General features: G+C 37.0%; 1 protein-coding gene across 2 annotated transcripts in view; it reads left to right on the top strand.

Moving 5' to 3' along the window:
• SLC7A11 (solute carrier family 7 member 11) overlaps nt 1-13406 on the top strand; it is an 85406-nt gene that overhangs the window by 27236 nt on the left and 44764 nt on the right. For both annotated transcript variants that reach the window (XR_010841211.1, XM_059066238.2), the window contains exon 6: nt 139-183. Coding sequence is in view for 1 of the 2 variants with exons in the window: in XM_059066238.2 (XP_058922221.1) it covers nt 139-183 (45 nt within the window). In the remaining variant the exon portion in view is untranslated. The remainder of the gene's footprint in view (nt 1-138; nt 184-13406) is intronic.

The raw sequence follows: 13406 nt of genomic DNA, 5'->3' as shown, positions 1-13406 counted from the left end.
GCTGGAGATTTTCATCTTAGGTTATTTATTAATAAAGTTTTATGATTCTGAGTTTGATTTTTAATATTTAAAATGTCAAACTTTGGGTGATGATCATAAAATATATTAATGGTTTATAATTGATGTATGTCTTTTTAGGTTTTATCTCAACTTTGTTACTGAAGAAGTGGAAAATCCTGAAAAGTAAGTAGCCACAACGACTCTGAAATATTTATAAGGAATGAAATGTAAGGTTGTATGGTTAAAAAAGTGGACCGAAAGAAGGAATTCAGTGAGGGCTAATTAGCTTTCTCGCTATCATCATTCTCTTGGGGGGTAAAACTTACTTGATTTTATCATAGATTGATGTAAATAACCTTAATGTATATTCTACGTCCAATATAAAATTGTCTGATAACCTGAAAGCATAAAAGACTAGAGTTATAATTTAGGTAACTCATTTCATAAAAACATACATACAACTTAAAATGGACTCTTGGATGCTCACAAACGTGCTGTGAGATGTGAACTCCGAAAGTTGATTATTTCTAGTAATTCATGTGAATTTTTTCAGGGCTATCCAATTAAAGAGAATAATGTAATTAATGAACAAGTAGTTATGAAAGCCTATAAATAACTGCAGAATATTCTAGGAACTTGTAAATTTGTGGAGCTGGATGACTGCTTTTACTTTTTGTTATTGGGAAAAAATCGTCCTTTTGATGATTAGGTGATTTGATGATGATTTATATAATGTTTCAGAATGAATTATTTTTAACCTAGAACTTTGAAAACTGAGTTATTTTTATGATTTGTCTAAAAATTTGACTTTTTACAGGAAAGTCACATAATCTATAGCCAGAAAAGGAAAATTTTAAGTAGCACAGTGTAAGATAAAGACAGAATTTTAGAGTTATTTAATTCATCTGACTTTTATGAAATATCTATACCATGTTCCAACCATTGGGCATCATCCGACATGATGAATAAGATGTATTCAAGATTCCATTGTCTAGTCATTGAGTCAAATGTGTAAACAAATAACTAACATGGTGTGATTGGTACCATAGTAGATTATTTTCCCCGTTTGACAGAGACAAAAGGAGGAAATATTTATCTAGGGTGATGTTGCTTCTATTGAGACTCAAATGATGAGTAGGTGTTCCTTAGGTAATTATAAAAGAGAGAGAGAGAGAGAGAGAGAAGGGAGAGGAAGGGACAAACTTCCAAGAAAGGGAAACAAGTACAAAGGTGAGTCAGTATGAAGTAGCCTGGACTTCAGAGAACATGCTTAAGGGTTGACAATTCAAATTAATGTAGACTAAAATTCGGGCAGCAAGTATATTGGCAGCCGATTAGATCTGGCCAAGTACCAGAGTTGTCAGAATTTTGAATACGCAAACCAGTAATTGAGGTTCAAATAGTGTTTCATACTATCTGATGTAACCATTATGCAAATCACTATGTAATTTAAACATGTGAAATGGTTATTTTATTGAGAAATATGATAAATTTCTAGCAATGTTTTCATATTTATACCTGGAATTGTGGTAGAGAACATGCATTTACCAGGAACTAGTTCTTTCTAGCATTGCTCTGAAATGATAAACTACATTATGACTCTAAATCCGCTGATTACAGAGATAAATGGGTTGCCTTGCCTTTTTATTTTTGCAAATAATTAGTGTGTAAGTGGCAATGAGGAGGAAAGACTCCTCTTTTTAGATTTTATGTAAAGTATTTATTGAGTCTCCATTGTGTGAAAGAGATTACTATGGTTTATGACTGTCTTTTTTAAGTCTACAAATATTTTAAAGAGACCAGTTACAAAAATCCAATATCAGAGAATATTTCTTATGAAAAGAATGGCAAACTGTAGGTCTGTGGATGTGATCTATAATGTAACAGCTATTACATGGTACATCAGTGGCATGGAGATAGTTCATATTCTCATTTAATGTTATTTAATAATTTAAACATAGATTTTGTTTTCAATATGTACAATTATAATATTGTGCATATTAAGCATATTCAAACTATGCCATTATTAGCTTGATCTGAATTTCTGATGCATTCTGCCAGAGAGGTATGCCAGTCAAGGATTCTCTCTCTCCCTCTTTCTTCTTCTTCATTTAAGAGGCTTAGTTTCACACATTGATAATGTTCATGATCAAGATATACAAATACTAAAGAGCAGTGATGTATTGATTCGGGGTTTGTTGTCTGCTGTTGCAAAGAAATTTCCTCATCTCAAGAAGTGAGAATAATAATAGCACCTACTTCATTGCGTTGTAGTAATGAGTACGTAGATTAGTGACTGTTACTTTTTAATCTCGACATAATTGCTTGTTGCTACTATTATTATATCCTTATTTTAGGAGCAAGGTAAAATGTTACTCCCATAAGAGTGTCTCCTAGGTTTCAGTATCCTAAGCAATTCTCTTTCTACAGTGTTTTTGAAAGAAATGCAAAAAAAATTTTCACACCATGTTAAAGCCTGTTGTATAAGACTAAGATTGTTATCACTGGTTACACTGGATGAAATATTGTCATTTTCTGGAAATCATGATTCTGCAAATTTCATTAAATATTCCTAGAATACTTTTAATTTAAAATTATATTTTAAGCTCTTAAACTTAGGAACTTTTCAGGAGAAGTACAAATCTCTAGATTTTTAGGTCAAGATAATGAGTAACTGCCAAGACGACTTGAAGAAAGAAACCTCCGATACCTTTTGGTTCTTTTATTTTAGATACTCAGATATTCAATGTTTGCATGGAGGAGTCTGTGTAAAACTCAGACATTTATTTTCTCAAAATCAGAATATGAGAAATCTCCAAAATCCCCTTAATGGAAAGTAAAGGTTAAATTTGTACTATGTATTTATCAACCAAAGAAATTCAGGGTTTTGAGCAATTTATTCAATGTCTTAACTTTAAAAATAGCATTTCCCTGAAATGTTGACAATTTTTCCAGGTCTTTTAAAACGAAATCTTATTTTTTAAACACAGAGAATGCTTTGGGAAATATTGATGATCGAATATAGAGAATAGACGGTAAAATTATGTGGACCTCATCCAGATGTGTAATTTGTATTATTTTGTAGGAAGACACGGCTCCAAAATACCTTTAGATACAAGGGAGAATAACTTTAATTCCATCTCCTTTGTGACGTGCCAAGATAAATGTGTTTGCCCATCAGTCACGGGTGCATGTGTCCAGGTGTGCTGTAATGGGCAGCATTCAGCAGCTGGTGAAATGAATCATCAGCTGGAGATGCAACCCTTTTTACTGTCCTCCTCCACCTAGGCAATAAAATTTCCCTACAACTGTGACCTGATAGAAAAAGAGATCATTAATTTAGGTCAGTGAAAATAGCAATGTGAGTTAAAATATATAGGATGTGGAATAAGGTTTCATGATCACAATTGGCTACCCTTTCCATATAATTTAATGTCAGTGGAAATCTTTCAAATTAGCTAACATTACTTTATGGAATAATTTCTGAACTGCTATTATGAGTATGACTTACAGAACAGTTCCTTAATGTCATAACAAGTGGGAGATCAACTGGGAGATGAATGCAATCCAAGTAACTAGCTCGTGGCTTCTTTCTATTCTTAAGTTTCGTCTATTCTTTAAAGCTTGTAAAGCACTAATCCTAAAAATTTGGGCAAAATTCCTGTTCTGTGATTACATTTGTAATGTTAAAAAATGTTCCCGTGGTCGGTCTTATAATTTGTGTTTTCTTCTCTAAGAGTAGCTTTGGATCTATGGGAGTAGTTACCCTTTAGGAGGTATTTAACAGTTTTATGTGAAAACACAGTGATTATCATTGAAATTTTATAGAAATATAAAAGTATTTCATTTCGTAATTATTTATAGCATGGTAACTGGCTCCACAAACATAAATATTAGAGTAAGAATAGTATTTTGAGGAGCACAAATATCCAAAGTTTGGACCATGAAGGTGATAGAATCCCAAGGAATATATGAATTTTAAAATGTTATTTTCCCCCCAAATGAAGTGTGTAGTGGTAATAATTGCTAATGTGTACATTTGTTCTTAAAAATCAAAGTGTTTTTATTTGCAAGTATAATGAGTTTTGCTTTATGACATTAATTTTGTGGCAACTGTGCAATCTATCACTGTTCAAAAAGTTACACGGTGCGAAGAACATATCATCGAGATGTATAATGTTTGTAATCCTGCTCTCAGATGGATAAATCATGTCTCATGTTGATGAAAGCCAAGAAATGAATTGCTTTACTTTGACCTTGGGGGTCTGAGATTAGTCAGTCTGTCTATCAGACTCATTCCAGTGTTCTTCTCATGTCATTTATTCCTTCTGTTCTGAATACTTGGAAATACTAGACTTGAAGGAAGTCAGTAAACCTTGATATCATCTGTCATTGTTGAAGAGCAGGCTCTCAACACTCTGTGAATGATCAACTTTAATAGAAGGTTTAAATAATCAGGGTGTCATGTTTAATGAATACTTTGCCTGCTTTCAATTTATATTAGTTGATGCCTGAAAGTCATCACACCTTGCACCAATGATAACTTAGAAGAAGAGAAATTTGGTTTGGGAAAAATGCCCCCAAACCTTTAAGGTCTGTGTTCAATCACAGGGGTTCATAAATGGTCCACTGTCACATTGTTTACATTCAGTTCAGAGGGTGCAGCCTTAAATTCATAGCATATATGTTCTAATCCTCACTGACTTATATTAAGCCAGAGTAAAGGCATTTATTAATGATATTTTACTGTTTTATAAGGCCTATTGCTTATAGGACATAGAAAACTGTTAACATGATTAAAAACACAGCAAAACAAAGCAATTTAAAAATCTTGCCCAAATGTGCCATAGTAGTGAAGTTGCATGACAGACTATGAAAAGTTGACTTGAAGTCTTTTATCCTGCATATTGGCATTTTAAGGATGCAGTTTTCTATGAGAGGCAAATCTTCCTCTTTATATGCTTTCTAGCTTTCTAATGCAACAGTTGCTAGAAAATAGCATATAATGTATACATGTGCAGATTGCAGCAATACTATGTTTTGTGATCTTTTTATTAAAAGGTAATGTTATCTACTACATTCTTAGAATAGTTTCAAAGTGTCTTTTACAAATACTCAAGGGATATATGTTCTTAAGGTATGCAAACTAATTTTCACAGAGTTACCTCACTATAGATAAATGTAGATTGAAAAAAATAGGGATCATGGGCTTCCCTGGTGGCGCAGTGGTTGAGAGTCCGCCTGCCGATGTGGGGGACACGGGTTCGTGCCCCGGTCCGGGAAGATCCCACATGCCGTGGAGAGGCTGGGCCCGTGAGCCATGGCCGCTGAGCCTGTGCTCCGCAACGGGAGAGGCCACAACAGTGAGAGGCCCGCTTACCGCAAAAAAAAAAAAAAAAAAAAAAAAAATAGGGATCATTAAGCAGAATTAATTTGCAAAAAGAATTTACCAAATGAACTTCTTAGAAATGATGTCTCGTAACCAGGTTAATTTGTAAAATTGAATTTATACCAAAATTTACAAAGATTTCTTTGGCAAAATGAGGCATCTCTTTATTAATGACAATAAGACATTGCTGGGATCTTAATATGTGACAGTGTTTCTCTTCAGTTGTTGAACTAATTGAAACCTAAATTAAAATCACTCTATTTTATGCATTTCTTCTGGAAATATATATATATATGAAAAGTTTGGTAAATCCATTTTAAAATATAGTGGTTGAGCCACTGAGGCAAACAAAAGATCAGTATTTGTCCAGATGACACAGAGAAGAAATGATTCTATGTTCAGACAACAAGGTCACCAAGTTACTCTGCCTTTGTGCAGTTTAAAAATTTCTCACTGATGGAACATGAGGTTGATGTACCCTGGGATCAAAATTCTTGCATTTCGCAGCTTCACATATGCATAAAAAATACGTTTGGCTCAAACACAGTTTGTTCCTGTAAGGCTGAAATGTCAAATAAGTGGTGCAGAAATGAAAGGATTATGTTATAGTATTTTATCAGGCAGTAGTCAAAGAAGACAGATATTAATCCTTCAAGTGCTTTGTGGAAGACATTTAGATAATTTTTAAAAAATTTTAAGGATTCTAACCCCATTATGAGGCAAAAATTTGAAGGTCAGTGCTTTTGACTGCTTTACGTCCTTTCACATTAGTTGTTTCTAAATTTGAATTTTAGCTTTATTGAAGTTTATGTTTTGAGTCTAGACTCATAAACTCGTGTTTTAGGAGCAATAATAGTGGCTGATTTAATTCTACCCCGTGTTTCTGATCTCATTCATTATCCATAAAATAAGCGATCACAAGTGAATAGAATCAAAGAACTTCAGAACTAGAGGAGGACCTTGGACACTGTATAATCTAGCTTTTCACCAAATGCACGAATCTCCTCCATAATATCTTTAAACAGATATAATTCATGTAAAATACAATGAGAAACTTACTATAACCTGTTTGACTGGGCTACCAATATTTTTTAACCTGCATATGTTCATTATCAACCTGCTAATTTCTTTTTTTTTCCACATCTTTACTGGAGTATAAATGCTTTACAATGTTGTGTTAGTTTCTGCTGTATAACAAAGTGAATCAGCTATATGTATACATATGTCCCCATATCCCCTCTCTCTTGAGCCTCCCTCCCACTCTCCCTATCCCACCCCTCTAGCTGGTCACAAAGCACCGAGCTGATCTCCCTGTGCTATGCGGCTGCTTCCCACTAGCCATCCATTTTATATTTGGTAGTGTATATATGTCAATGCTATGCTCTCACTTCATCCCAACTTCCCCTTCCCCTCCATGCTCTCAAGTCCGTTCTCTACTCCTACATCTTCATTCCTACCCTGCCACTAGGTTCATCAATGCCACTTTAAAAAATTCCATATATATGTATCAGCGTACAGTGTTCATTTTCTCTTCCTAATGTACTTCACTCTGTATGACACATACTAGAACCATCCACCTCACGACAAATAACACAATTTCATTCCTTTTTATGGCTGAGTAATATTCCATTGTATATATGTGCCACATCTTCTTTATCCATTCATCTGTCGATGGACATTTAGGTTGCTTCCATGTCCTGACTATTGTAAATAGTGCTGTAATGAACATTGGGGTGCATGTGTCTTTTAGAATTATGGTTTTCTCTGGGTATATGCCCAGTAGTGGGATTGCTGGATCATATGATAATTCTATTTTTAGTTTTTTAAGGAACCTCCATACTGTTCTCCATAGTGGCTGTATCAATTTACATTTCCACCAACAGTGCAAGAGGGTTCCCTTTTCTCCACACCCTCTCCAGCATTTATTGTTTGTAGATTTTTTGATGATGGCCATTCTGACTGGTGAGGTGAAACCTCATTGTAGTTTTGATTTGCATTTCTCTAATGATTAGTGATGTTGAGAATCCTTTCACATGTGTGTGGGCAATCTGTATATCTTCTTTGGAGAAATGTCTATTTAGGTCTTCTGCCCATTTTTGGATTGGGTTGTTTGTTTCTTTGATATTGAGATGCATGAGCTGCTTGTAAATTTTGGAGATTAATCTTTTGTCAGTTACTTCATTTGCAAATATCTTCTGCCATCCTGAGGGTTGTCTTTTCATCTTGTTTATGGTTTCCTTTGCTGTGCAAAAGCTTTTACGTTTCATTAGGTCCCATTTGTTTATTTTTGTTTTTATTTCCGTTTCTCTAGGAGGTGGGTCAGAAAGGATCTTGCTGTGATTTATGTCATAGGGTGTTCTGCCTATGTTTTCCTCTAAGAGTTTGATAGTGTCTGGCCTTACATTTAGGTCTTTAATCCATTTTGAGTTTATTTTTGTGTATAGTGTTAGGAAGTGTTCTAATTTCATTCTTTTACATGTAGCTGTCCAGCTTTCCCAACACCACTTATTGAAGAGGTTGTCTTTTCTCCATTGTATATCCTTGCCTCCTTTGTCAAAGATAAGGTGACCATATGTGTGTGGGTTTATCTCTGGGCTTTCCATCCTGTTCTATTGATCTATATTTCTGTTTTTGTGCCAGTACCCTACTGTTTTGATTACTGAAGCTTTGCAGTATAGTCTGAAGTCCGGGATCCTGATTCCTCCAGCTCCATTTTTCTTTCTCAAGATTGCTTTGGCTATTCGGTGTCTTTTGTGTTTCCATACAAATTGTAAAATTTCTTGTTCTAGTTCTATGATAAATGCCATTGGTAATTTGATAGGTATTTCCTTGAACCTGTAGAATAGTCGTTTTCACAATATTGATTCTTCTAATCCAGGAGCATGGTACATATCTCCATCTGTTTATGTTATCTATGATTTCTTTCATCAGTGTTTTATAGTTTTCTGAGTACAGGTCTTTTGCCTCCTTAGGTAGGTTTATTCCTAGATATTTTATTCTTTTGGTTGTGATGGTAGGTGGGATTGTTTCCTTAATTTTTCTTTCTGATCTTTCATTGTTAGTATATAGGAATGCAAGAGATTTCTTTGCATTAATTTTGTATCCTGCAACCTTACCAAATTAATTAGTTCTAATAGTTTTCTGGTGGCATCTTTAGGATTCTCTATGTAGAGTATCATGTCATCAGCAAACCATGACAGTTTTACTTCTTTTTTTCCAATTTGTATTCCTTTAATTTCTCTTTCTTCTCTGATTGCCGTGGCTAGGACTTCCAATACTATGTTGAATAAGAGTGGCTAGAGTGGACATCCTTGTGTTGTTCCTGATCTTAGAGGAAGTGCTTTCAGTTTTTCACCATTGTGAATGATGTTTACTGTGGGTTTGTCATATATGGCTTTTATTATGTTGAGGTAGTTTCCCTCTGTGCCCACTTTCTGGAGAGTTTTTATTATAAATGGGTATTGAATTTCATCAAAAGCTTTTTCGGCATCTATTGAGATGATCATATGGTTTTTGTTCTTTAATTTGTTAATATGGTGTATCACACTGATTGTTTTGCATATATTGAATAATCCTTGCATTCCTGGGATAAATCCCACTTGATCATGGTGTATGATCCTTTTAATGTGTTGTTGGATTCTGTTTGTTAGTATTTTGTTGAGGACTTTTGCGTCTAGTTCATCAGTGATATTAGTCTGTAATTTTCTTTTTTTGTAGTATCTTTGTTTGGTTTTGGTATCAGGGTGATGGTGGCCTCAACAATGAGTTTGGGAGTGTTCCTTCCTTTGCAATTTTTTGGAAGCGTTTGAGAAGGATAGGTGTTAGCTCTTCTCTAAATGTTTGATAGAATTCACCTGTGAAGTCATGTGGTCCTAGACTTGTTTGTTGGAAGATTTTAATTGTAGTTTCAATATCATTACCTGTCATTGGTCTGTTTATATTTTCTAATTCCTCCTGGTTCGATCTCGGAAGCTTGTACTTTTCCAAGAATTTGTCCTTTTCTTCCAGGTTGTGCATTTTATTGGCATACAGTTGCTTGAAGTACTCTCTTATCATCTTTTGTATTTCTGCGATGTCAGTTGTAATCTCTTTTTCATTTCTAATTTTATTGATTTGAGTCCTGTCCGTTTCTTTTGTGATGAGTGTGGCTAAAGGTTTATCAGTTTTGTCTGTCTTCTCAAAGATCATCGTGTTTTTCTTGTCATTTGTTTCTAGTGTTTTCTGACTTCCTCAGTGATCTTTTGGTTATTTAGCAGTGCATTGTTTAGCCTCCATGTATTTGTGTTTTTTACTCTTTTTTTTCCTGTAGTTGATTTCTAATCTCATAGTGTTGTGGTTGGAAAAGATGCTTGATACGATTTCAGTTTTCTTAAATGTTTCAAGGCTTGATTTGTGACCCAAGATGTGATCTGTCCTGGAGAACATTCTGTGTGCACTTGAGAAGAAAGTGTATTCTTCACTTTTGGTTGAAATGTCCTGAAAATATCAATTAAGTCTGTCCGGTCTATTGTGTCATTTAAATCTTGTGTTTCTTTATTTATTTTCTGTCTGGATGATCTGTTTCTTGGTGTTAGTGGGGTATTAAAATCCCCCACTATTATCATGTTACTGTCAATTTCTCCTTTTATGGCTGTTAGCATTTGCCTTATGTATTGAGGTTGCTCCTATTGTTGGGTGCCTAAATATATAATTGTATGGTTTCTTCTTGCATTTGTTCCTTGATCATTATGTAATGTCCTTCCTGTCTCTTTATTTTAAAGTCTGTTTTATCTGATATGAGTATTGCTACTCCAGCTTTCTTGTGACTTCCATTTGCATGGAATATCTTTTCCCATCCCCTCACTTTCAGTCTGTATGTGTCCCTAGGTCTGAGGTGGGTCTCGCATAGACAGCATATATAAGGGTCTTGTTTTTTATCCATTCAGCCAGTCTGTGTCTTTTGGTTGGAACATTTAATACATTTACATTCAAGGTGATTATCGATATGTATGTTTCTATTACCATTTTCTTAATTGATTTGGGTGTGTTTTTGTGGGTCTTTTTCTTCCCTTGTGTTTCCCGCTTAGAGAAGTTCCTTTAGCATTTGTTGTAAAGCTGGTTTGGTGGTGCTGAATTCTTGTAGGTTTTGCTTGTCTGCAAAGCTTTTGATTTCTCCATTGAATCTGAATGAGATCCTTGTTGGGTAGAGTAATCTTGGTTGTAGGTTTTTCCCTTTCATCACTTTAAATATGTCCTGCCACTCCCTTCTGACTCGTAGAGTTTCTGCTGAAAGATCAGCTGTTAACCTATGGAGATTTCCTTGTATGTTATTTGTTGCTTTTCCCTTGCTGCTTTTAACATTTTTTCTTTGTATTTAATTTTTGATAGTTTGATTAATATGTGTCTCAGCATGTTCCTCTTTGTGTTTATACTGTATGGGACTCTCTGTGCTTCCTGGACTTGACTGACTATTTCCTTTCCCATGTTAGGGAAGTTTTCAAATATAATCTCTTCAAATATTTTCTCAGACCCTTTCTTTTTCTCTTCTTCTGGGACCCCAATAATTTGAATGTCAGTGTGTATACTGTTGTCCCAGAGGTCTCTGAGACTGTCCTGAATTCTTTTCATTCTTTTTTCTTTATTCTGCTCCCCAGCAGTTATTTCCACCATTTTATCTTCCAGCTCACTTATCCGTTTTTCTGCCTCAGTTATTCTGCTATTGATTCCTTCTAGAGTATTTTTAATTTCAGTTACTGTGTTGTTCATCATTGTTTGTTTGCTCTTTAGTTCTTCTAGATCCTTGTTAAATGTTACTTATATTTTCTCCATTCCATTTCCAAGATTTTGGATCATCTTTACTATCATTACTCTGAATTCTTTTTCAGGTAGGTTGCCTATTTCGTCTTCATTTATTTGGTCTTGTAGGTTTTTACCTTGCTCTTTCATCTGTAACATATTTTTTTGTCGTTTCTTTTTTTTTTTTTCTTTGATGGGTAGGGTTGTATTCCTGTCTTACTGCTTGTTTGGCCTGAGGCATCCAGCACTGGAGTTTGCAGGCAGTTGGATAGAGCCAGTTCTTGGTGCCAAGATGAGGACCTCCGGGAGGCCTCAGTCCGATTAATGTTCCCAGGGGCCTGAGGTTCTCTGTTACTCAAGTGGTTTGGACTCATAGCTCCTACCACAGGAATTCGGGCCTGACCTCCAGCCCAGGAACCAGGATCCTGCAAGCCATGTGACACGGCAAAAAGGGAAAGAAAAAAGAAAAAAAAAGAGCAGTACAATAACAAAGAATAAAAAACAAAATAAAATTAGAAAGATAAAAAGTATATTAGGAAAAATAAAAATATAATTGAAACAACTGCAACAAGATAAAACAAAACCACACAGAAAAAAGAAAAGAAGAAAAAGGGGAACAAGCCAAAAGGATCAGAATAACAAAGTATGAAGAATGAAATAAAATTAGAAAAATAAAAGATTTATTAGAAAAAATAAAAATATAAATGAATCAACAACAATGAATCAATAGCAAGGTAAAACAGAACCCCAATCTAAAAGAGGAAAAAAGAAAAAAAAATATTTGGCTGTGGGGGGTGGAGTTTAGACAGGGGTGGAAGTTAGGCAGGGGCGGGGTTTCGGGTGGGACAGGATCTAGGCAGGGGGTGTGGGGGGGTGTAGTCTCAGGACCCATGTTGCCAGAAAAGGCCCTGGGGGGTGGGGCGTAGGAGGGGCAATGTTCAAGCGTGGGGCAGGGCCCCCTGCTTAGGACCTGCCCAGAAGTGGAGAGGCAGCACGTCCAAAGGGGGCCTCTGGAGTGTGGAGTTCCAGAGTTTGGAGGTAGGGCCCTGGGTGAGGCTGTGTGGGTGGGGTTTAGGCCCAGTGCATTGGAGGGGGTCTCGGCATGGGGGGTGGTCTCCAAGTGTAGAGGGCCCTGGGTCAGGGTGTAGGGGCAGGGTTTGGGCTCTCGGTAGGAGGGAGGCTCCAAGGGCAGAGGATTAGGCCCAACAGTCTCCCCCATGGCTAAGTAGACAGGGAAAGTGCTGGCTGTGTTCCCCTCTGTTCCTCCATGCCCCCTCACCCCCAGTTCTCCCCCAGGATCTCCCCGGTCCCCGCTGGACCCCTAACTGTGTATGCGTCCCACTGAGTGTAGGAACTCCTCCCCTCCCCCAGCCGCCCCTCAGAGGTGTGGGTCCCGGAGGTCCGGCCTTTACTCTTGCTCCCCTCTTCCCTCCCTCCCACTCCCTCAGGACCTGCATGGCTGGAGGGGGCCTCGGTGGGCAGAGGATCAGGCCTGGGATCTCAACAGATTCCTGGGGGCCCAAGTGGGCAGGGGAAACCTGGCCACACTCCCTTTTGATCCTCTGACCTCCCATTGGTTCCCTAATTTACCCCTTTGGGCGTGGGATCCCTTCCCCTCCCCCAGCTGCCTCTCAGGGGCGCCAGTCCCGTCCCGCCTCCACTTCTCCTCCCCTTTCACTCCCCCTACGCCCCACGTTCTACCCAGTCGCTGGGGGTTCCTCCCGTCCCCTTAGGTGTCCGTGGTCCTCCACCGGTGCCTGGTGGGTGCCCTAGTTGTGCTGTGAGGTGATTCGCAGAGATGCGAATTCCATGTCCTCCTAGTCCACCATCTTGACTCCGCCCCCCCAACCTGCTAATTTCTATGACCATTTCAAACTTTGATAAATTGTTGGCTGGCTGGTATAAATAGGGTGAGCCAAATGTCTTGACTAAATAGGTACAACCCAAATGTCATTTAATTTCTCATACACCAGAGGTTACAGAGTTAGAATCCTCTTATCTGAAAGGAAGTAGCTCCTGCAATTAGAAGTAATAAGTCAGTCATTAGATTGTCTCCTACTTTTGAGTTCACACTTTAGTAGGTCCTCTCATCCATATTCTGCTTTATGCCAATAAGCTACCCTTCTCTCTTCCTGAATTGGAAAGTTAATGATTGTACCCAACAGGCGGCTCATAACTAAATTTTACCTTCTGGGTTATAATTGGTGAAAAACCTCTTAGACCCCTTAATATCTAGTTCGTG

This window comes from Kogia breviceps, chromosome 6 (genome assembly GCF_026419965.1).
Source record: "Kogia breviceps isolate mKogBre1 chromosome 6, mKogBre1 haplotype 1, whole genome shotgun sequence".
Taxonomy (NCBI): Eukaryota; Metazoa; Chordata; class Mammalia; order Artiodactyla; family Physeteridae; genus Kogia; species Kogia breviceps.
Note: the sequence above shows the minus strand (reverse complement) of the source record. Positions and strands in the feature narration are given on the sequence as shown.